Source organism: Orbicella faveolata, unplaced genomic scaffold (genome assembly GCF_042242905.1).
Source record: "Orbicella faveolata isolate gen_17 unplaced genomic scaffold, um_ofav_v1 contig_26, whole genome shotgun sequence".
Classification (NCBI taxonomy): domain Eukaryota; kingdom Metazoa; phylum Cnidaria; class Anthozoa; order Scleractinia; family Merulinidae; genus Orbicella; species Orbicella faveolata.
The window spans coordinates 5,140,819-5,165,234 of NW_028301554.1; the positions used below are offsets into that span (position 1 = coordinate 5,140,819).

The following is a 24,416-nucleotide window of genomic DNA, read 5'->3' on the forward strand; positions in this document are numbered from 1 at the left end:
TACAAAAAAAAAAAAAAAAGAAAGTAACTTACTTTCGAATATTTTTACTTTATCGGTTTGCACAACGTTTAAAACTTATTTCAATGTTAATTTGTTTTGACTTCCTACTGGACCTCTATTGTCTTACAGGAAAGCTCCGTCAGTGTTGTTTCAGTTTTTGTCACTTTTGGTTTCATTTTCATCAGAAGACTGAGAAACTGAACACTGTAAGTTTATAAACTGTAAGCTGCCTGTGACTGATAGCGTTGGGTGCACATATACCAAGTAGAGTTGATTTTTAATACTTTAAATTTACACTGAGAGAGGTTTGTCTGAATTGCGTGACTGCTTTTCCTTTTGTTTTCAAAGCAGCTACTAGTGAGTCACGCAAAAAATCAAGTCACGCGAATAATTGTTTGGAAGCATCGTTTGAGCAGTAATAATTTGCTTAACTTTTCCTTTTCTTCTACCTTTCAGAGGAAAAGGTCTTGTCATTGGCGCTTATCCATTTTGGTTTCATTCTGGTCGACTCATCAAATCCTGTGAGTATACATCAATATTTTAATAGCTTTGTTATTAATAGTAGACTGAAATCATTGACTAAACTGTTTACAGTCGATCTACTTTTTGAACGCAAAGAAAGAACCTGGGAGAATTTGTCACCGTAACGTCGACTGAAATGACTAACTACTTTTAGTTCTCACGTCGTGCAGTTAATAGATTAAGCGGAACCAGTTGTCGTTAATAACGCTTGTGTGTCTGAAACGCGATTGGCAAGCTCTTTTAAAAACTCCCTTTCTTTAACTCATAAGTGTTTCCAAACAATCTTGAACATGAGGTAAATTATTTTCTTCAGTCACTGAGTAACCGTAATCTGCTGTTTTTTTTTTGTCTCACATCCCATCCCTTAATATCAAATTTATCTCGCATTTCCTGGTTAAAAAGAACATAAGCTGCTCAGGCTAAGATATCTTTATCCGAAAACCCGCATCCCGCATTCCACATCCCGCTGGATTTTCAGCTCATCTCGTATCCCGCCAAGCTTATGTTTTCACACTCCAGAAACTCCGAACACATCTTTTATGCATGACGATTACAATAATCAGTGTTTCCTGCAATATCTAGAAACCCTCAAGCAGTTTTCGCAGGTTCACTTTCCAAAGCAAGTTCCACCGTGGTAAGTACAGCTCTGGCTAACTTTGAATTGTCTAGTTTCTATCTTAACCAGTTAGAATAATATATATGCATAGCTCAATTATGATAGCCACGACATTCAGGCAACCACTAAGTGAGGATTAATCGCAATTTCAATCGTTTCCTGTAAGAACGGGAACGTTTTTGGCTCTGCGAACTGATATTACTACCATGAGAAGTCTGCAGAAGCAAATCAATGAAATCATGCAAAGTAAATTACGAAATGATCACTCATAGATAATAAATATGAAGAATTACAACAGACCTATGGCAAAAGCCCTGCTTCTTTACTAGTCTTATTTGTCTTCAGACAAGGCAGCCAGTTTCTATGATAGGAAGGCGAGGAATGTAAATTCTATTCGACGCATTTTCGGTGGACGGGAATAGTTTTGAAGCCCGAAAAGCTTTAAAAGAGCAAACAAAGATGCCAAGATTCATGCATATATATGTTGGAAGGTCCACGACTCTAAATATTCTTTCGTTTTACCATCATACGCTATGCATAAGTCACATAACCGAACCGTTTCAGTTGAGTAACATAGTTTTTGAAACAGAAATAATTATCTATTGCCTTTTATGCATAGTTAAGGCCAAAATGAGGAAAAAAACATACAACGAAGAACTTTGTCGGGCTTCATAATCATTTCAATCAATAATTAACTATGGTCAGCGTTGCAATATGGTTTGAAAGGCATTGGCCTGTACTGTCAGTCTTTAACAATAAAACGGAGATAGCAAAAAATGTTAATACTTTTGAAATAGTGATTAAACTCGATTGTTTAGCACAACGATTGAAACTTTTTCAATTCTAATTTGCATTTGCTCTTGTTTTTCAGATTCTATCACTTTTGATTCAATTTCGTCCGAGGATCGAGAGACTGAACACGGTAAGGTTATTAACTCCAAACTGTTGGTGACTAATACTGTGTCATCCACATATAAGATGTATATGTAAGCAATGTTTGATACTTTTAAACTGACACTGGAAGAGATTTGCACCTATGAATATCGCGTAACTTTTTTTTTTTAGTTTTTGTGCACTATCTAGAAGTCACGCGATTGATAAAGTCACATAAATGATTGACTGTAAGAACCGTTGGTAGAAAAATCAATCTTCTTAACTTTTCCCTGTTAATTATGTTGACAGGGAAATTTCCCGTTATCGGCCCATATTGGTTTTTGTTTTCATTCTGGCGACTCAGTAAAAGTGTTGAGTGCAAATCAGTGTTAACTTTGTTCCTCGGGCTTCTGTAGGAAAGGCCGAGTCATAAAATGCAAACGTTTTGGTCGCCAAAAGGGAGTCATGGTCCAAGGCGTTCCATGCCTAGACCATGGAAACTGGGTACGAGAAAGGCGACATTGCTCGCTCTTCGTGACAGAACGCGGTGTTTTGCGAAGAAAGTTTTGGTGAGAATCGCGCCTTATATGTTCATCTCGCATACAAAGGTGTCGATTGTTTTCGGAAAGGATCGGTCCACGATTAATATTGCTAGAAAGCCAGCCAGGTAAGCAAAGGTCAGACTCGAAACGTTCTCGTGAGATAACAACTGAGCCGATCGCGGTATGAGTTCAAACTACGAAAACACTGACAAAAAATAGGCAGTCAATGACTGCATGTGGCTACTGCTGTTATTGTTTAGAACATTTCAGTAAAAATCATATTGCAATAAAACGAGCTAAATACGAAAACTTTTTTGGACTGGTAGCTCATTAAAAACATGCGATTTGTTTCTTGCGAAATATGTGGATCTCCAAATTTGTAAAGATAAGACTTTTGGTAACTTGAATTAAATATCTTACGTCGAAGTTAGCTGGCTCTCTAGTAGGGTGCAGGAAAAAAAAATAACGTGTGATTTTTGAGGCAAATTGTGCGGGAAAATTAGAACTTCTATTGTGCGGGGAATTGTGCGAGATTATTGACGAACCAATGTTTTTGCCAAGTCCTAAGGAAAATCTGCATTGACGATAGTTTAGCCAGATTTATTTCACTGGTGGTTCAAATATATTTAGCAGTCTTAGAAATCGTCAATTCTTGTAGAAAACTGTGTCTGACTGCTTACGAAAATCATGTTGCGTGACATCAACTAGACGGGTGTGAAACCAAATTAAATAGAAAAACAGAATGCCGGATCTGCCCTTATTAATAAGTTCCTGTTTGAAAATACTCATGCCTTGATTCAATAAAAATTGTAGGTTAAATGTTTCTTCATCAACTGCGTTAAAGGGTGCAAATGTTCGGAAGTTATCCGCAAAAAACAGAACTTAACAGTTTATGCAAATTAAGTGCAATTCAATTTGCGCCTTGCCTTAGGACTGTTGTTTTCGCGAAGGAGTTTATCTATTCGCTCTCCAAAGAAGATAAGACTCTTGAAAAGGGTTAAAGATCGCGACGCGGCAAAGATGTTCAGCTGCACAATTCACTCGGATCGCCACGACTAGTAAATGAACTTCGTAAAATTTCTACTAGCATGTACAATATAATCGCCATAAGTTGTAACTAGAAAGACCTGGGAAATTCTTTGCAAACAAGTTCTCCTTAAATGCGTAGAAAGCTGTGATTCATTCTTAAACGAAAATGATTTAAACTCACAAATTGCGACTGGATTAGGAGGATACTCAACGAAGCAACTTGAATAGCAAATATCTAAGCGAAACTGTCGTGTTAAAATACCCTGATTCTTTTGTTTCCATTGTGTCCAATACGCGTATTAAATTCGTAAAGTACGATTTGATACTGCGATACGAAGCCCGAGTAAACGCTCTAAGAGCGTCTAGTTATTCACGTTTGGTTGAGATTATCTCACAAACTGTTAAGAATCGTTTTACTTTATCAACGGAAAGAAAGAACCCTGAAAAGTTTTTGCGAATTCGATGATCGAAAAAAAATACGGAACATTGATCAGTCCAATCATCACCATCATTTCAGCAGAGTAGAACAGAACTGGAAATAGTCACACATCAGACATATGCTTTTGCCATATATTGGACTAATTAACCTTTAAATGCGAGACTGTGCTCGGTTTTGTTCAGTGTATAGCGCTTTTACTGATCTGATTTAATCTACTCGGACACTTTGAAATGGATTCATGAGTGTGCCAGAGAAAACTAAGTTGACTTTGTGGCTGCCTTTGCTACTAATGATGTTTAGATTTTGATATTGGCCTTAAGTTGGTTTTTATTGTTGGTTTGCGTTTGTTCAGTACTGCTTCTTCTTTGTCCCTTCTTTTGAAATGGGTGTAGCGTTATAATCTAATTACCCTTTTAGTTCCCTAAATTTGGTGAGCATCTTGTTTGTATGATTAAAGCCCTCATTCCCATCAGTCTAGTCTCAATTTAATTTGCATACGAAACCAGGCGTCATATGTGGTTAAGTTTCTTGTCTCGTCCTCGCTCAGGTAATGCGACTCCAAAACAGAACAGCTCTGACTGCTCTGAGAGATAGGCAGGTGAAGTTGTAATTGCGTCTTGAGTGCGCGCAAGAGCGCCAAAAGTGCAAATTTTTCTCAAGACTTTTGTCCATGATTTTAGCAAGAGGACGTTCAACAGAATGTTATTACTCTAATTAACTAAAAAGCTTGATTTGTGTTATTGTTATTAGGGTGCATAGAGGAGGACGCCATGAACAACATATACGACGTTTTACAAGCCATCTTTATTGCCTTGGTTGTTGCTACTTTCCTTCTCAACACTGGTCGTGCTCTAAAAGGCATTGAGATCTGCAAGGAATGTTTGATCTTCCTAAATGATAAAGTGCTAAAACCGAAAGGAGAAGTTTTCAATTTCCTTCATATTGGTATCCATATGACAATCTTCAGGGCGTACTGTCTTATCCCTGATCACAAAAAAGCACTAATCTACGGCAGAAAACTTCTTGACATTTTCCGCGAGCGTGGTAAAAAAGATGAAGAAGGGAATCTTACTGTAAAACTGGGTGACATATATCGACAGCAGTATAAATACCTAGAGGCAAGAGAACTTTATGAGAAAGCGATTAATATCACGAAAGAAATGAGAGACAGAAAGAATGAGGCATACATTGATGAAAAGGTTGGAATTATATCTTATTACCTCGGTGACTGCGACAAAGCTAAACAATATCTCAAGAAAGCCCTTGCCATCAGAATACAAATTGGTGACAAAAAGGGAGAAGCCAGCTCGTACGGAAACTTAGGAACTGTGTTTACATCTCTTGGTGAATATGACAAGGCTAAAGAATATCTTGAGAAAGCACTTGCCATCACAATACAAATTGGTGACAAAGAGGGAGAAGCAACAGATTACGGAAACTTAGGAACTGTGTTTACATCTCTTGGTGAATATGACAAGGCTAAAGAATATCTTGAGAAAGCACTTGCCATCACAATACAAATTGGTGACAAAAAGGGAGAAGCCAGCTCGTACGGAAACTTAGGAACTGTGTTTACATCTCTTGGTGAATACGACAAGGCTAAAGAATATCTTGGGAAAGCACTTGTTATCAGCATACAAATTGGTGACAAACAGGGAGAAGCAGCAGATTACGGAAACTTAGGAACTGTGTTTACATCTCTTGGTGAATATGACAAGGCTAAAGAATATCATGAAAAAGCACTTGCCATCACAATACAAATTGGTGACAAAGAGGGAGAAGCAACAGATTACGGAAACTTAGGAATTGTGTTTAGATCTCTTGGTGAATATGACAAGGCTAAAGAATATCTTGAGAAAGCACTTGCCATCACAATACAAATTGGTGACAAAAAGGGAGAAGCCAGCTCGTACGGAAACTTAGGAACTGTGTTAACATCTCTTGGTGAATATGACAAGGCTAAAGAATATCTTGAGAGAGCACTTGCCATGAGAATACAAATTGGTGACAAACAGGGAGAAGCAGCAGATTACGGAAACTTAGGAACTGTGTTTACGTCTCTTGGTGAATATGACAAGGCTAAAGAATATCTTGGGAAAGCACTTGTTATCAGCATACAAATTGGTGACAAAGAGGGAGAAGCAACAGATTACGGAAACTTAGGAACTGTGTTTAGATCTCTTGGTGAATATGACAAGGCTAGAGAATATCTTGAGAAAGCACTTGCCATCGAAATACAAATTGGTGACAAAAAGGGAGAAGCCAGCTCGTATGGAAACTTAGGAACTGTATTTATATCTCTTGGTGAATATGACAAGGCTAAAGAATATCTTGAGAAAGCACTTGCCATCACAATACAAATTGGTGACAAACAGGGAGAAGCAGGAAATTATGGAGCCTTAGGAGCTGTGTTTACATCTCTTGGTGAATATGACAAGGCTAAAGAATATCTTGAGAAAGCACTTGCCATCACAATACAAATTGGTGACAAACAGGGAGAAGCAGCAGATTACGGAAACTTAGGAACTGTGTTTGAATCTCTTGGTGAATATGCCAAGGCAAAAGAATATCTTGAGAAAGCACTTGCCATGAGAATACAAATTGGTGACAAAGAGGGAGAAGCAGCAGATTATGGAAACTTAGAAAGAGTGTTTACCTTTCTTGGTGAATATATCATGGCTGAAGATTATATTCAGAAGGCACTGTCAATTACTCGAGACATTAGGGACTTAGACAAAGAGTTTCAAAGTCTTTGTCTTCTTACAGTGGTGAAGTTATCCCAATACAAGATCCAGGAAGCGTTTGACTGTCTGTTTCTGAGTATGGATAAAAGCGAATCTTTACGGCGCTTTTTAGGGGACAACGACGATTTTAAGGTATCGTCTTCAGATGTTCGCAATTTTCCCTACCAGAATCTAAGTGCATTCCTTTGTTTTGGGGCAAATCCGAACCATGCCCTTTATGTTCTAGAGTTGGCACGGGCTAGAGCATTGGCAGACTTGATGGCAACTCAGTACTCTGTTGAAAGCTACATCTCAGCTGATCCGCAATCGTGGATTGGTATTGAAAATATTATGAAAAAAGAAAGCAACTCTTCTTGTCTGTACATTTCTTATCATGATCATGATCTGTTCTTCTGGGTTCTCAAGACAAGTGGAATCATTCATTTCCGAAGAATAACAGTAGACCAGAAGCTAGTTGGTGCCGCACTAGTTGGCAAGTTGGCTGATTTCTTCGCTACAAGCTTTCGAAGCTTTGGTATTGTACCTGAGGAAGATTGCGAAGATCGATCCTTAAATGACGTTCAGAGCCTCGCAGCATGGAGACTTATAGAGCAAGAAGATCAAGAAAGTGGAAACTCCGAACCGAGCTTTTCTTTGTACTACAGAATGTTAATCAGTCCGATAGCTGATCTACTTGAGGAGCCGGAGCTCATTGTTGTTCCTGATCGCTGCTTAAACCAAGTTCCATTTCCAGCGTTAAAGGATGAAGGCGGGAGGTATTTATCAGAGAAATTCAGAATCCGCATCGTTCCTTCTTTGACGACTCTCAAGCTCATTCAGGACAGTCCTGCAGACTATCACAGTCAGACTGGTGCTCTGATAGTGGGGGATCCAGCAGTCGGTACGGTCCGTTACAAAGGAGAGAAAATGACTTTGCGTACGTTACCCTGTGCATTAAAGGAAGCAGTAATGATTGGACGACTGCTAGGTGTTCAACCTTTGTTAGGACAGCACGCAACAAAGCAGGTGGTACTTTACAGGTTACATTCAGTGAGTCTGATCCATTTTGCAGCCCATGGTAATGCTGACCGAGGAGAAATTGCCCTTTCCCCGGTACGTCCTCCTAACAGGATTTCAGCTGAAGAAGATTACCTATTGACGATGTCTGACATTGCAAAAGTTCAACTGCGAGCTAAACTGGTGGTACTTAGCTGCTGTCATAGTGCACGTGGGCAGATTAGAGCTGAAGGAGTCATTGGGATCGCGCGAGCGTTCTTGGGATCCGGTGCACGGTCCGTTTTGGTGGCTCTATGGGCCATAGATGACGAAGCAACAGAGCAGCTGATGCGTCATTTCTACAAGCATCTTGTTCGTGGTAAGAGTGCCAGTGAATCTCTTCACCAGGCCATGAAGTGGATGAGAGGTAACGGCTTTGAAATGGTTTCCGCGTGGGCGCCGTTTATGCTGATTGGAGATAACGTGACATTCGACTTTGGAAAATAAGAGTAAGTTTCCTTAAAGAGGTACTATGATGAAAATCGCATCTTTCCTATTTAATAAGTAGTTTCTTAGAAATCGATTTTGAAATAAAAACTAGCGCTAAAAATTCACAACGTCTCGACCTCTCCTAGGTCATTTTCAAGTGAGTAAAATTTCTAAGTTAGCATAAATATGTTAAAAAACAAGCTATAATAGATAAAATGGCGAAAGCTAAAATGTGATAAAATATGTGAAAAAAGTGAAGGAAACTTGTATGAACAAGTGGACGGTGTAGCTATGGGAACGCCACTGAGTTCCCTCATAACAAACGCCTTCACGTGCTAAATCAAGAAACAGCTAGAAATATCTTCTACAAACGCTTTGTAGATGATACACTCAGCGCGATGCCGGAACCGTATGCAGCCTCAGAATTTCTGGAGATATTAAACAAGAGTCATCCCTCTATCGATTTTACAATGGAGCTCGAAGAAAATGGCAGGCTTCCCTTTCTCTGATGTTATCAGGAATGGCTGCCGCCTAGACACCACGGTCTACAGAAAACGGACGGACAAAGGGCTTTTGCTACACTACCACAGCCACGTTGACGCCAGATACAAACAGTCACTGCTGAACACCATGCTTAAACGTGCGTTTCAACTCTCGTCTACGTGGAAGTTTTTTCACGAGGAATGTGAACGACTAAAACAGATCTTCTCCCGACTGCGCTATCCTGACGACCTTGCACAGTCAACCATTCGCAGATTCATTGAATCAAAAGTGTCCGAGGATTCACATACCCGAGTGGCTGATAAAAGAGAAGCCCCAATCAGAATCGTGTTGCCCTACAAGGACCAAAAATCTGCAAACGTAGTACGCAAACAGCTGGCTGACCTCAGTCGGAAGATCAACGCAGATATTAGCCCAGGTTACACAAGTAGAAAGATCAAGGATGAAATTAAGGTCAAGGGAGACAAACCGCCTCATGTGAGTCAATAATGCGTGGTGTATTCATTTCAGTGTGGCCTGTGTGATGCAGGCTATGTCGGCTACACGTGTCGACACCTACACCAACGAATTGAAGAACACAAAGGATCGGTAATCGGAAACCACCTCAGAGAGCAGCACGATGTGGAGCCAGAAGACATCGCACAGAGCTTTCGAATCTTAAAAAAGTGTCAGAACAACTTTGATTGCCTTATTTTTGAAATGCTTTTTTACCAAGGACCTGAAATCAACGCTAAACAAACAGTGCGATTCAATTCGCGCCAAATTATTTGTTTCAAGCAAGTCTTGCTAGGATTATTTTATTTTTCCATCGTATATTTTTAACACTTTTTCACATATTTTATCACATTTTAGCGTTCGCCATTTTTAGCTCTTATAACTTGTTTTTTAACATATTTATGCTAATTTACAAATTTTACTCACTTGAAAATGACCTCGCAGAGGTCGAAACGTCTTGACTTTTTAGCGCTAGTTTTCCTATTTCAGCCATTTTAAAATATAGACAAGTAGTCTGTAGGAAAAGAAAAACTCTGTTTACTATTTTCAATTATTTCTTATCGTTCCAGATATATTCAAGTTTTTAAAATATGCAGATTAACAAAGCGATGAGGTCATAAACTCAACCGGATCTTGTTTAAATATTATGAACAAAGATATGTCAGCCAATTTGAATCAGAAATGTTTAATTCTCGGCAGTACGATTCCAGTAGAGGTGCTCCATATTATGAACATAAGACTTTTTTACCATGGCAACATACTGGGTTCCAGGCCTCCCCGATATTAAAGACTTTTCTGGCCACCTTTAGCGTTCTATATTGATATTTGCCAAGGGTACCTTATCTGCATGATCCAGCAAGCATATAAATATGTTAGGTCAGTTTATGGCCTTGTTTAATGTTTTTCAAGCTGAAAATCATTAAAATATTGAAATTAGGTTCAAGGGGACTTGGAAAGAGTGGGTTGCTGTGGGAATCAAAATTTTTATAGCCGTAGATGTGTTGCATGTAGGAATAGCCCACCAAGTTTCAATGGTTTCTGCTGCAAATTGACCGAGATAGCTCTATTCTTGGCTTGCACGTGACGTCATCATTTTCTCAAATCGAAAACTAAAGAGCCACCAAAGTGTTATCCTCATTAGGCATAAGAGGGCGAACATTTATATCTGTTTACAACTTTTCAGCTCAGTAGCCTGCTTCGTCTGGAAACCAGTGCATTTTGAATTTCGGAGTTATGTCGGTGCGTGACACAAAGTTACCAACGCGTTTGTCGAAAAATATATACCAATCTGGTGATTTTTAGCCTATTCAGAAGTTAAAGTATTAGAAAAAGTGTTTATGTAAATGCTTGTCTTTGTCAGTACAGATAATCAGTCGCCTTAATAGCCAAAGTAAGTTCCACGTGTTTACCCTATTTTCCGGCCGTCATGTTGGTGTCCCACGGAGGTACATCAACATGGCGGCTCCATACTGGGCTCTAAAAATTTTTGCAAAAGTTTAGGAAAACGCGCAGACTTATATCTTGGACAAGTGTCTTTTTTATCAATCTCCTATAACATCAGAATTTCTTAACTTTATCCGCTAAATGGTTTTCGCATTACTTTTAAATTGCGTGACAGTGCAAGCCAAGAATTTATACACTTCATGTAGTATTTGGCTGAGTGTATGACATCATCATCCCTCTCATTTGCATATTTTACGCAATTTTCAAACTTAAATATCTCCTGAACCAATGCAAATATTTACAAACGGTCAACGAGTTTTTAATTTCTCGTAGAATTCCACTTGATCAAAGAGTGTGCAGTATCAGTGTTTAAGCGTAATCTAGATGACGCTCTTCTTAACATGTAATGTCGTTGAAAGTGATTTACTGGCATTTTTTCAATTATACCTTTGAGCTATAAAAACGCGCAAAAGCTCACAAAACTATTGGAGTCGCACTCTGAGTACCTGTGTGGGCAAAAACACTGCGAAATGTTCCCAGCACTGAGGCAGACACTTGGGTATGCTAAAACTCAACACAGAGCTACCACTAATAACATATCACGTTATTTTGCTAAAGCTGGTCCATTGTGTAATCCTCTCGAGCAAAACAAAAATCTGCTTTCTTAAAGAAAGAAGAAATTTTATCCCTTGGTTATATTGGGAATACCTTTGACCTGTTTTATATGAAGGAGTAAATCGTTTTATTTGGCGAGCATATCTCAGTCAGGGATAAAGTGATTCTTTGTTTCTACTTTTGCAGGCTTGCTTTGCACCAGCGTCATACCTAATGTCTGGCATTGAAATCCAAGATGGCGCCCAGCTGTTCCCTGAATACAGACACAGTTTGAATCAATGGGACGATTTAATTTTTGCAAGAAGTAACTCCGTGACAAGGCTGGTTAATGAGAAACGGAAGTAGCAGTAAATGATAAGTTGTGACGATAGGTTTTTCCTACAAACACTGTAAATTTCGGACTAAACGGACCCTTGAACTGACAACTGGGGGAATCTAACTCTGGAGAGCACTGCTTCCCTGCGGGAACGGAAATTCCTCACGATTTCCTGGTACACGAGGATCTACTTCAATAGTCTTCACTACGGACGTCAAGGAAGAGACACAACTTGGTCCGACAGTAGTTTAATCGTAATCCATGTAATCGATGTAATCGAAAAAGCTTTACAAACGTACTTGCCTATATATCATCCTTAACACGTCAAGTGTTTACAATATGATAATGCAACTTCTAGCGTACAATACGAGCGGAAAGTACTTAAGATTGAGTTTGCCAGAGGACCAGGCAAGGGTGATACATGCCATCTCTTCAATTTGGATGAAACTTTGCCAGATTGAAGGGACCCCCAAACAACTCTAAAAGACTAAGTGGGCCGGCTCTGCGATTTTTCCCTTGGGAGTTAGACCCCCCCCCCTGGTTTTTTGCCCTAAATCCCAAACATTGCATTAAAATAAGCATCAAATTTAGACTCCACTCCTGGTTACAAAATACAATGAATTTTATTGCCATTTCACAGAAATAAGGATTGGATCTATCTTAGCTCACAACAAGAGTTTTAAGGGATTTGAAGAGACAGGTGCCAACCAAGAGTTGTCATTGCATACCTTTGTCACGCAAGATTTAGGAATGAGGCAAATTAGTTAGAATTCTGACTCAAATATCACGTAAGTCCAACTTTCTTTTTGAAAACTAAGTGTAGCAAGGTTAAGAGCCACTCTTGGCCTGATGAAATCAGTAATAAAATTTTTGGAATCTGTTAGTTTTTGGTCACAAAGGTTGTTCAATCAACGTGACAAAAGACCAGTTTTAACAATGAGAGAAGGGAGAAATCTAAGGAAATTAGATATTATAGAATCAATTAATTAACGTTATTTCTAAGTTAATGATATCAACAGTGTCTTTGAATATTATTTTTGGCTATTGAAGGTAACTGAACGCAAAAGTCCTCGCAATAATCTTTAAAATAACAGTGTATCACGAGTATAACACCTGAATTCTATTCGTATGATCGAAATATGGGAATGAACTGCCGTGATATTTAGATTCTAAAGCATTGAGGTGTTAGAAGCGAGTTTTTACTGGAAATATCTTGTTGTTTAGATTGCTCTTAAAACCCTGTTCAATCATCGCAGGTCAAGAACTTGACCTTGCAGTTTGTATATATCAACACTTACCTCACACTCTCGGCATACGAACTCTATTCCATTCTGAGTTAAAAAAAACCTTGAATTATCAGGCGTGCAAATAAATCTTGTTTAACACCGTAGATAGAGTCCACCACGATTACATGAGCCCAGAAAGTTGGTCAGCGGTTTTATCAACTGGAGTAAGCGCAGACAATTTTTCATGTACCACAATACGTAAAAAGAGCACTCTGATTAACTCAACGTCTACCGTTTGCCCTATTTTCCTACTCAGATACCTCCTCTGGCTGGAACATCTGTCGAAGTCGATGGCGCTCTCCAATGAACAAAATCATCATTTGCGTGCATATGATTCACATTTCTCGTCTTGCACGTGCGTGCATACTTTGGCTACCGTGAAACTTCATTACTTTTGAGCAATTATGAAAATACGTTTTTCTTCTCAACGTTTCTATTCTGAATTAGCAACAACAAAGATTGTACCTTATAGCAAAAACATTTTAAATAATCATGTCAATCAGCTGAGCCAAAAGAGGATTCAGCTGAGGTTCCCTTCGACCTGGGGCCCGCATAAGTGCACATGGCCGGATACACGTTAGCAACGCCTCCGCTCTGTTCGAACATTTTGAATTTTTCTGGGCACTCGACGTAGAAACGAGAGTCGCTCTGGGCTATTGGTGACTGCTTAGCAAGCTCCCACCTACATGCATAACTGACGCTACATTGCTGCGAAATAAATAATTTGCTTTTTTTTTACAAGACTGCCTAATCCTGATTCTCCTGGAAGGACAGTAAGAAGTAATAGAGGCAATATTACATATGTAATTAACTTATTCGTTGTATCATAATTCCAGCTGCCTTCAAATTTCAAGCCCGGTTGAGATCTCTTCTGCCTCTGCAACAAAGTCCTCCTCCTCATCCTGAACAGGACTCGGATCAGTCTGGTCTATGGCTAGCCGGCCACTTCTGTACATCACAGACAATCTCCTGAAGTACCTAGCTATTTGGTCAGCAACAAGCCACTCTTCTTTATTGAACATTTTCCTGCCATTACCATCACGCAGGGTTTTCATCTTGCTGCACACATCCACAGCACTTTGCTTTCTCTCTGTCTCCTCGCCTTCCAGGAATGTTCTTTTTAGATATGTCTTCACCTTCTCGGAAAAGCGAGTTGCTCTTCGTGATGTTTTCAGAGCCCATCCTTTAGCAACTTCACATGTGGGATCAGCACAGGCCGTTCGGGAGCTCGACCCTGTTTCTTTGTGTGTGTAGCTTCCAGACACCTCCTTGTACGTCTCGGCTCATTTTCTCTTGATGCTGTCATATGCAGTTTCTCTCTCTAATCTCACAAGGTGTTTTCCAACGTCCAAGTGTTTCTGCAGCTTTGCAAAAGACTGATATGTCTTTGTACATCCCTCCTTAGGGCAAGCGAAGTAAACTCTCGTAGCCTCGACATTTGGCAGCTTTTCTTCAACAGATTGTGCGGTGCTAGGCTGAGGCTGTCGGTGCTCACCTCTCAAAGTCGTGGGTCTAAAAGCACCAGCCTCCTCTCGCGGTACACTGAAGGGCTGCTCGACTCGAAGGTCCGTAGGTCCTTGAAATGTTCCAAATCTATTCACCTGTGCAGGAGTAAAACGTTTACCTGGGCCCACATTATAAGCCTTCCACACTCGCAAACCTCCAGACTCAAAACTAAAATTATTCAGAGACTGAATCCCAGACATTGTGTGATTCTTCATGGTCTGGCTTGACTCTTGAACCTTAACAACTGCTGCCTGGCACCCTTTAACCCCGCCATAGGAATAGATCACAGCCTTCATATCACTAGCACTTTTAATGTCATGGCCTTCATTTATGTAACGCCGCATATGGCTCTTCAGTGTGGCAATTCGTCAGTCACAGACGTCCTTTCCAGCCTGCGGATCGCTGAAATCATATCTGAGTATCGTAATGCCTGCGCGCTCTCCAAGGCTAGGAAGAGAGAGGATTAGATAAGCACAATGGTAACATCCTGCATTATCGCTGCGCAAAAATGCCTCTTGAATGTTTGGGTTTGCTCCTTTCAGTGTCGTCAGTGTGCGTTCTATGATTGAAGCGACTGCGAACCAGTTTTGAACGCAATCTTCAAACAAATGGATGTAAGTTCGGGCCTGGAACAGAAGGACAATAACACAGTTAGCTCTAAAATAACTAGAAACAACCGTAATATGTGTACAGTACAGTTTGACATACATCCCAGACCCTTTTGTTAATCCGGTTCTGACAGTTAGGATGTTGCCCTCCCTAAGGGACTACTCTGTTAGATTGACGGAGGTGCTCATCGTTCATTTTCATGTGCCGTCGATCGGTACCGCTAAAGTGACAGGGTTAGAGTTATCGCGGCACCTTTTTAGGTAAAAGCGGAAAAATTCAGCACCTATTTGTTACTCAACTATTTGAAATTTTAAGTTTATGTAGGCATTTTTATTGCTTTAGAAATGTCAGTGTCAGCTAATGTGTTCTCATAGAATTGGTACCCTTTAGGGGTTGAAATGTATTTGGGCCACGCCGACAAAACGGGATTAGGGCACCGTTTCTAAAGCGTCTTTTTGCTACATGCATTTTCTAAATTATAGCAAAACTCTATTTTGAAGTAATTACCTCAATGTCATAACAATCGCTTCTGGTCACTGCAACTGTCACATGCCACGATTTGCCCTTTTTGCCAAACCAGTCACGCTGGGTTTCTCGAAAGCTGGATGGCCCAATCCATTATCAGGAGAACCTGTCATGGTGACAGATTATCAATGATGTCTCTCTTCGCAGAATCCTGGTGAGCCGCTCTAAGGATGTGAGCTTTCCATTCGTCAAGTTTAGGGAGAGCTGAGTCTACATCGTGTATGATTTCTTCTTTCAGATCACTACCGCTTGACAACAAAACAACACAAAAAACGAATCTTACCAAAGTGTATAATGCTAATAAAAACAGGAACGAAAATGACAACCAACCGACAAGTCCTTACCTATAGATAACAGTAGGAGACGATAACGACATTTGTAGATCCACAACAGCATTCCTGTAATTATCACATCTGTCACAGACTATGTTGTGCTCGTGGTCGCAGTGCCCTTGGTAATCGGGGTCATTGGTGCTCAGCGCATACACACTGCAGTGATCAGCGCAGGGATCAGCTCTAGACACCTGAATTTTATAGTCTGTCTTAAGATAGGTTTTTGACGACTTTAGACGGGCACTGATGTCTCTGGCTGTTCGCTCACACAAACCTGAAAAATGGAACAGACATACATGAGTGTGCTGTAGTCTTGATTTACACTGCATTTATTTTTTCAAACATGTATTATGGGCTCTAAGAAGCATATTTTTAACAGTGAGACATACATACCCAATGTACAAAGTTTATTAGTTGCCTCATCCAGAGTACTGAACGCTGTTACTCCATCGGTTTGTGTGCTGTCCAATCCAGCTAACGATTTCTTCTGGGAAGCAGCGCATATCTGGGCAAAGCAGTTGAGAAATAATTATTGATAAAAAGCCAGATAGTTTGTTCACACAATTCGTCCAGTTAGTAGACTAATAAGATCTTAGCGAGCCCCAAAACCTGTCCACGTAACCATTTCTTAAAAATGAATTATTTATATCGAATCCTTTTCTTAGAGACAGAATCAAAGACAAATCAAACATGTTCAGGGGGTGAAACTAGACATATTCGTCCTCGTTACCTTGAGGATGCTCAACAGGGTTGATCTTCCCATGGGTTCGAATCCAGACTCAGAGCAGTATGACTGGTACAAATGAGTAAGACGGGATGCCACAACTGTCCTCACCACATTTGGAATTTCTATTGTCTCACCATCTGACAGTCTTAGGGTCTTCGTCCCGTAGGCTACGTCCTGAAGAAAGGAGGGGCTTGAAATAAAATCAAGAAAGTGATCCACTTTAACTGGATCACGCCTGCATCGCTGCAAAACAGGGGGTTCAATAATGTGGCCTGGGCTAGTACGGAAAGTGTGTTTTCTGGCCTCATCTATCCTCCACAAGGTCAAACCTGGAATAAAGCTCAGTAACTCTGTCTTAGAGTAATCGGCCACAAAGACAGAGAGAATTTGCTGTCTGGTATACCAATTTGTAGCTTTATTGTATGGGGTGACAAGCCTGGAACACAATGTTTTCTCAGGGAGGTTCACGTCCGAGTCGGTGGAATGGCTGTACGCCTCTAGCACTTGCTGCAGAAGCCATTTAGACTGCCCTGGGGCTATAGCATCTAGACTCGCCTCAACAACTTGCATTCCTTTTCGCTCGTAATAGCGTGTAGTGGATGATGAGACACCTTCTGCGTTTGTGTTGAGCTGAGATCGTACTGGGCTCACTCTACCATCAGCTTGTCTTAGAAAATTGTTGAGAGAATGAAGTTTCATTTGTATCTGTGGCGTTGCCTGCCATTCCATTGATGTTTCTATGGCCGTTGAGGATTCTTGTGAGCCAGTAGAAAATACATCTGAGCCATCATCACTTAGCAGGGCTTCACCTTTACGCAAGGGCAACCCCTTACAGGATTTGGTTTCTCGCTGAAATTAGAAAATAGCAATAGAGTGTTAGTCAGACTACTAAATAAAGACTGTCTCAAGTACTTCTCCAACAAAGGGGAAAATGATTCTTCATGGAAAAGCTAATTAGCACTGATTCTTCTTTAATGTTAGGAACCTCAGCGGAAGCCTGATTGGTTTTCTGGGAAACATTTCTTTAGACTATGAATCTAAAAATAGCTACGGATCTTTCCTTATTTTATAACTGACCACCTTACGTTTAAAAAGTCAGGAACACTAAACTTCCGTTGCAGCATATCTGTTTGTGTTGCATTCGACTACCCTTGACAGGACAAGGCTCAATTCTAGAATTTACCGGATTGTGTGTCTCTTCACAGCTAGTAGAGGTTATATGGTTTAGCTATTTCCTAACGATTCCGGCGTTTAGTGTCCAGGCCCCAGCTTGCGTCCTCAAACTCACCAAATTGGGTAACCAGACTAATTAGGCTGCAGCTGTACACCAAGAACGGAATGTCAGTGTTCTTATTTGTAGTACCTTAGTGAGTGTGCTTACGAATATCTAATTAATAACTCGTAGGTAAATAATCAATAACTCAGTGCAATGTTCGATGACATTGTATCTGGCAAGCTTCCGGTAAGGTTTTCTTGGGGAAACAGATGAAGTAATTTAAACTCTGCAGTGAGTGTTGCGTTGGTTATGTGCACCTCATTCACAGCTGGAGTCCGCGGCCTATCGACAAAGCAGCAAGGCGAAACATACCTCCAGCTGACTTCCAGAATCACTCGATGCGTGCAGTTGTTAAGGGAGGAACTCGTGTATGGGTTCTGGGGCTCTAGTGAACTATTCAGACTGCGTTACAGCTGGCTCTTCAGATTACGTTACAGATTGCAACGTGAACGAATCTTCACCTGGGTTCACGACTCGTACAGCGGCAAGGTGATCATTTCTACAAAGTTTGCAAATTCCTGTAAACAGTCAAACATTAAGTAAATACAACATACGCGAAGTTTAAAAAATGTACAGTGATTACCGCATTTTCTTGAATATCCTTTCGCTCAAATAACGCCCACCTCCCCCCCCCAAAAGAAAATGAGTCCTTGTGCGATCAAAACTACTGCACTCACTTATGACGACGATACATTTTTATGTATTTGCGTTACGCTTTGAGTTCCCATGGTTCTTGTCAGGGATCGTCTTCTTCGTTGCCCTCTTCCTGGTTGTAGCTAACCCTCTGATATAGGGATAATGAGAAATAATTGCATGCCTTGAATAATAGCCCCTTTTGGGCCAAACAAATATCACTCAGGGCGACCAACATGGTACATCTGTTCATTTGCATACTTTAGCGGTCTCGTAACAAGATCTGTAAGTTGGAAACTACTCCTGATCCTGGTTTAAAAAAAATTTCCGTTTTATTCTAGATTTCGGCTTTGATCCATGATCCCATCGATGTGATTCCTGATCTTGAGCCTGGATTTACTGATTCCAGACTACAGAAACTTTGATGCCAAGCGAACGACACCTGGGTAACAATCGCTACAATGGACTAGTTTAGGGGGATTCAGCTTGAAATGGGTACTATTTTAAGATCTGAATGATGATTCATAAAAAAGGAACGGTTTGTACTTCGGGCGTAGCCTCCTATGCAGACATTCTTTGAGCTCGTCTCGCAATCTTCCTTCTCCCCGTTGTAGGGGACGGAAGATTACGTGACGAGCCGAAAGAACGTCTGCGTAGGAGGCTACGTCGGAAGTTCAGACCGTTCCTTTTTTCATAAATCATCAGTCAGATCTTAAAATGGTAACCTCCCCAATAAAACTCTGTTGATTACTTCCTATCCCCACCCACCCCTCACTCAGGTTACGCCCCCGACATAATGTTTGAACCAAGGGCATCGTGAAATTTTAAAATGCGGTAAGCAAGTATACATTCCTCCCTTACCTGCTCCGACTGGAACGAGTGTGTTCCACTTTGACATGATTTCTTTCCTCATCTCCAACGTCGCTCCCCTCTCTGGCTTGCCCTTGCGATTACCATGAAGAGGATACGCACATTTTTAATAATTAGGTAATTATTATTAGCTGCAAATTTTTATGTAAACTAGATTACATCTTACATTGTAAATTTGTTTTTAATTCTTATTTTGTAATTATTCTTTATTGTTTATTCACACACGACCCCACAAGCTGCAAGCTTAATTACTTATCGTGTTTAAATAAAGGTTACTTACTTACTTACTTACTTTTCTCATCGGTCGCCAAAATATGCCATGTTCAACTCGATGTCTCGGACATATTGTCATGTTAGTACCATCTTCATTAAACTGACCCGTGCGAGCGAAAATCAAATCCTTCTCTGTGAGAATATTAGTCTGTGAAACTTTGACTGTCCTCAGATGGGACCGGATGTCTTTTTTACAAGAGGTCAAGGGAAAATATTCTGTGACCCCCAGATAGCGTGGAGATATATTGCACTTTTCTTTCGAAAAAGTTACAAACGAGCAAAAAAGCGAAGCCATGCTTAACTTTCCGATGTGTGAAAATCTATAAATAGAGATGTATAAATAGGGAAATCCCGCCCGTAAATGTTCTAAGCTATATCACGTGACTAGTTCAAGTGTCACGCATACGCAATTAATCCGAGTTATATAACATAACTTGCGATAAAGTGAATGCACATTCACTGAACTGCGCGCAACACAGTTTTCTGGACATTTCTACAACGCAATGTCCCTTTTCAGGTTAATATATTAACTAGCTAATCAACTACCGATTATCAATTTGGTAAATTTATTTACCGCTGACCAAGGTCTTCGGCTCTTGTTCCCACGCATTCCAAATTATATTGACGATGTTATCTGCCCAGGGGGGGGGGGGGAATCCCATGTGGAGTGGACGAGGATGCTCGTCGGAAATTTTGAATTTAACCCCTAAAAGAGACCAATCTGGGCGTGGCCGAAGCTTATGCAGACCCCTAAAAGAGATCAGTTTATAAAACAGACAAATAAAAAGTACAGTGACTTTTAATGATGGCGAAGACCTTATCATCGAATACTTTTGCCTATAAGTAGTTTATAAAAGTATTGTCATAAGTCTTCATCTTAACCATTTAACTAGTATCATTTCTTCGCGTGCAACCCTTAGCGAGACCTTGATGGCTAAAAATAATGACATTTTGCCCAGAACACCCTGCCCAGAGCACCCTAAGCGAGACCAAAATCGGGTTATCTGAAGATCGGGAAGATTAATTTGCATGCCTGATGCGGGAAAATCAATAATTCAAGGTTTTTTTCAACTCAGAATGGAATAGATATCCATGTGTGAGCTCAAGAGTTAGCCCGTGAGCGCAAACAATAAGTTCAGCGAAGAATGTGACTTAGGATTGATGCGTTCGTATGCCGAGTGTGAAGTAAGTGTATAACAAACTGCAAGGTCAAGTTCTTGAGCTGCGATGCTTGAACAGGGTTTTAAGAGCAATCTAAACAACAAGATATGCCCAGTAAAAACTCGCATCTAACACCTCAATGCTTTAGAATCTAAATATCACGGCCGTTCATTCCCATATTTCGATCATATGAATAGAATTCAGGTGTTATGCTCGTGATACACTGTTATTTTAAAGATTATTGCGAGGACTTTTGCGTTCAGTTACCTTAAATGGCCATAAATAATATTGAAAGACACTGTTAATGTCATTAACGTAGGAACAACGTTAATTAATTGATTCTATAATATCTAATTTCCTTAGACATCTCCCTTCTCTCTTTGTTAAAACCGGTCTTTTGTCACGTTGATTGAACAACCTTTGTGACCAAAAACTTACAGATGCCAAAAATTTTATTCGTGATTTCATCAGGCCCAGAGTGGCTCTTAACCTTGGTAAAATTAGTCTTCAAAAAGAAAGTTGGACTTAAGCGATATTTGAGTCAGAATTCCAGCTAATTTACCTCATTGCTAAATCTTGCGTGACATACGTATGCAATGACAAACCTTGATTGGCACCTGTCACTTCAAATCCCTTGAAACTCGTGCTGTGAACTAAGATAGGTCCAATCCTTATTTGTGTGAAATGGCAATAAAATTCATTGTATTTTGTAACCAGGAGTGGAGTCTAAATTTAATGCTTATTTTAATGCAATTTTTGGGATTTGGGGGAAAAAACCAGGGGGGTGGTCTAACTCCCAAGGGAAAAATCGCAGAGCCGGCCCACTTTGTCTTTTAGAGTTGTTTGGTGGTCCCTTCAATCTGGCAAAGTTTCATCCAAATTGGAGAGATGGCATGTATCACCGCTGCCTGGTCCTCTGGTAAACTCTGGTAAACTCAAATAAACTAAATTAAGATAGCGAAATCTAATCAACAACACGAAGTTTTCAAAATTAAAAAATAGAGAGCTTAAGATTAAAATTGACAGGTTGAAATTAAGATAGAACAAACTTAGAAAATTAAGAGTGAGATACTTAATTTGAAATTCTGAATTGGTGTTACGGATAGGAAGGGAAAATTATCCCATGAATAGAAAGTAATAAAACTTCATTGCTGAAAAATAGTTCAGCTGGCTAACTTCCGAGGAAACTAATAAAACTTTGTTACTGAAATTTAGTTCAGCTGGCTAGCTCCCGAGGAAACTGAAGGTAGATTTTAATAATGAAAAGAAACTCAAATGACCCGATAATGAACTATTTGTTTTCTAAATGAAAGTTAGTGAAACGGCGTTGCACATGTTCAGGTGTACAAAGAATCGGCAACGTACAAAGTAGAACAATAACTTAAGGTTTCTAGTTGTTAACTGAAAAGAGGCTACTGTTGGCTTTTCCATATTTTTCTGTTGGTTACAATATTTCTTGAAAGCGATTACATGCATTCTAAATCCTAACAATGAATGAACTGGTGAACAAAACTGAGATCCACAAGTTCCCCATTACTAAACCAAATTACATCTTAAGGGCTCGGAAGCGAGCGATTTACAATATTTTCATAACAATACTCGGAGTGAACTTAAAATAACAATAATGCGGTCGCGGTAAAGAACGGTTGGGACTACTTCGCTCATTGTTCCGTAGCGCAGTGAGTAGTCAGTAGTGAGTAGCAAGTACTCAAGATATAGTTTCCCCTCAGGCGGATTATCCCTCCCCCTCCTATCCTTTATCGGTTATGTCAAAAACGCAGGCTCCCCAGATCTCGAGTTTGCTCATGCTCTTTAACTCCCAATGTATCCCTGGTAGGGGTGGTGTCTATAAGCTCTCTGCCTTCAAAGCATCTTGTTCTCTACCCAAGATCACCCAAGATTTCTCATGTAAACGGTTCTCTGCTATTTAAAAACTACCAAACAATTTTTTTTTCATATCAAAGGCTTTGAGTCTATTTAGAACTATCTGCTGATGATTTACGCGGCAGAAGCATGGCAGTAGAAGCTAGAGGTAGCTTAAAATAAACTATCGTCGATTATAGTTATCGCAAACTTCTTTGAGCCAGTTGATCATGTAAATGACAGTTGATGATAGTTAGGGAAACCAATTATTTTTCTCGAAGTATCATTGACTAAGATGCACCGCACGACCAGAGCACAGAGCTTTGACTTCATTTTTTAGTGTTTAAGTAGCTTCAAGTGCAAGTTCAGGTTTTGACAATTGTTTTAATTACAATAATTTGTCGTATTAAATAACAAACAAACAGCAAAACAAACAAACAAACAAACAAACAAACAAACAAACAAAAGAAGTCTTTAGTGGCCAAGGAAGCGGACGCTTTCGAGTTGGCAACCAAACCAGTGAAATCGGTTAAGTAGTAAGTTTGTCGAGTAGGTGATAAGGAATAACTTAATAACTAATACGTAACTAAATAGAGGTGTAAATAAAGTAGCTAAGCGAGTGTTTACACTAGCAAGTACGGGCATTGTACAGAGGTCCTTTGAACTGATTAAAAGACGTGCATTTAATAATAATTGAAGTTTTTTTCTCTAGATTTACGGGGCATTTTCTCTTTTTAGTGTTGTTCTTTAATTTTGGCTTTTACCGACAGCCAAATCAGGAAAGCTCAGGGCACTGAAAGAGACTTTCACCAAAGCGAAACTAAGACCTTGATAAGTTTTAATTATAACTTGATGTTTGAGGACTCGAAACCAGATGACAATTAACTAGTTCACTTTTTCAGCGGCTCCGGGGGGTATGTTAGAAAGGAGGGCGCGTCATGCACCGCGGGCCTTCCAATTATCCCTGCCCAGGCTTCCGAAGCGGGCTTCCAGGTAAATACATCAGTAACCTCTGAGGAGAGACATTGTCTGGTGTATTTTTTTCTAGTCCCATATTCAACTCCTTGGCCGCGCTTGTAAATAGTCAACTGGTGTGCCTCCTATCAGTTGGGATTCCTCAAGTTACTTCATTAACAATCACTGAGTTTAGGCAATTCTTTGAAAAGCCATTACATGTTGCAACACTTCTTACTTTTATTTTTCTACACAATTCATTGAATCACAAAGCGAAGATTAACTGTTTGGTTCTACGATGTTGTGGTTTTGTTGCGATAGAAATAAGGAAGAATTTCATCAATCAAATCATGCAAACTACATTTATCATTATTCCACGGATTTTTTCTTCCTTTTCATTGACCGAGAACCCACAACGTGACCTGCAAATAATTGTCTACAAATAATGGTCTGCTCATGCGTAATACCGTCTAAATGTGTTTTGCTGTAAATAATATTCCACTCATGCGTAATTTTAACCAGGCTCTCGGGTGAAAAACTGGCAGATCTGTACGGGTCCGCAAATGATCCCGGACCGCAAATGATCCCCAAATTGGACCGCAAATGATCCCGGACCGGAAGTGATCCCCATATTGGACCGCAAATGATCCTAATCAAAAAATAAGGAATGGCATGGATGGTGGGATTGTGTGGATAGGGAATTGACGTACGTGAATACCGATGTTTTTATTAAAACCATCTTATAATTATAATGGCTTACAACTTGCTTTTTTTCATACTTTCGTCTAAATTTTGTTGCTAA

At 39.9% G+C, this 24,416-nt stretch overlaps 2 protein-coding genes and 2 pseudogenes across 4 annotated transcripts in view; 3 read left to right on the forward strand and 1 right to left on the reverse strand.

Moving 5' to 3' along the window:
• Window positions 1-12,989, forward strand: part of LOC110045319 (uncharacterized) — a 62,855-nt gene extending 49,866 nt beyond the window's left edge. The window contains exon 4 of the mRNA XM_089295835.1: window positions 11,470-12,989. The gene's annotated coding sequence lies outside the window, so the exon portion shown is untranslated. The remainder of the gene's footprint in view (window positions 1-11,469) is intronic.
• Window positions 537-12,989, forward strand: LOC149107778 (uncharacterized). Of its 2 annotated transcripts, none has more exons than XM_089295855.1 (4): window positions 537-1,156; window positions 2,010-2,060; window positions 4,772-8,267; window positions 11,470-12,989. In XM_089295855.1, exon 3 carries the CDS (start codon window positions 4,792-4,794, stop codon window positions 8,245-8,247), a length of 3,456 nt encoding a protein of 1,151 aa, XP_089151981.1. In that variant the 5' UTR covers window positions 537-1,156; window positions 2,010-2,060; window positions 4,772-4,791; the 3' UTR covers window positions 8,248-8,267; window positions 11,470-12,989. The 2 variants fall into 2 exon arrangements, with proteins under 2 accessions (XP_089151981.1, XP_089151980.1); XM_089295854.1 differs by having other exon boundaries at window positions 538-1,156; window positions 4,772-8,249.
• On the forward strand, window positions 8,514-9,657 carry LOC149107779 (uncharacterized; annotated as a pseudogene).
• On the reverse strand, window positions 12,204-23,897 carry LOC149107780 (uncharacterized; annotated as a pseudogene). The gene is made up of 6 exons (XR_016209097.1): window positions 18,173-23,897; window positions 16,588-17,433; window positions 16,251-16,362; window positions 15,870-16,131; window positions 15,508-15,773; window positions 12,204-15,017 (listed from the first exon to the last, which is right to left on the reverse strand). The product of XR_016209097.1 is annotated as an uncharacterized LOC149107780 (transcript).
• Window positions 23,898-24,416: the final 519 nt, after the last annotated feature.

Bases quoted from the DNA above. Each gene is read 5' to 3' on its own strand.
- LOC149107778 (XM_089295855.1), top strand. From the start codon at position 4,792: ATGAACAACATATACGACGTTTTACAAGCCATCTTTATTGCCTTGGTT.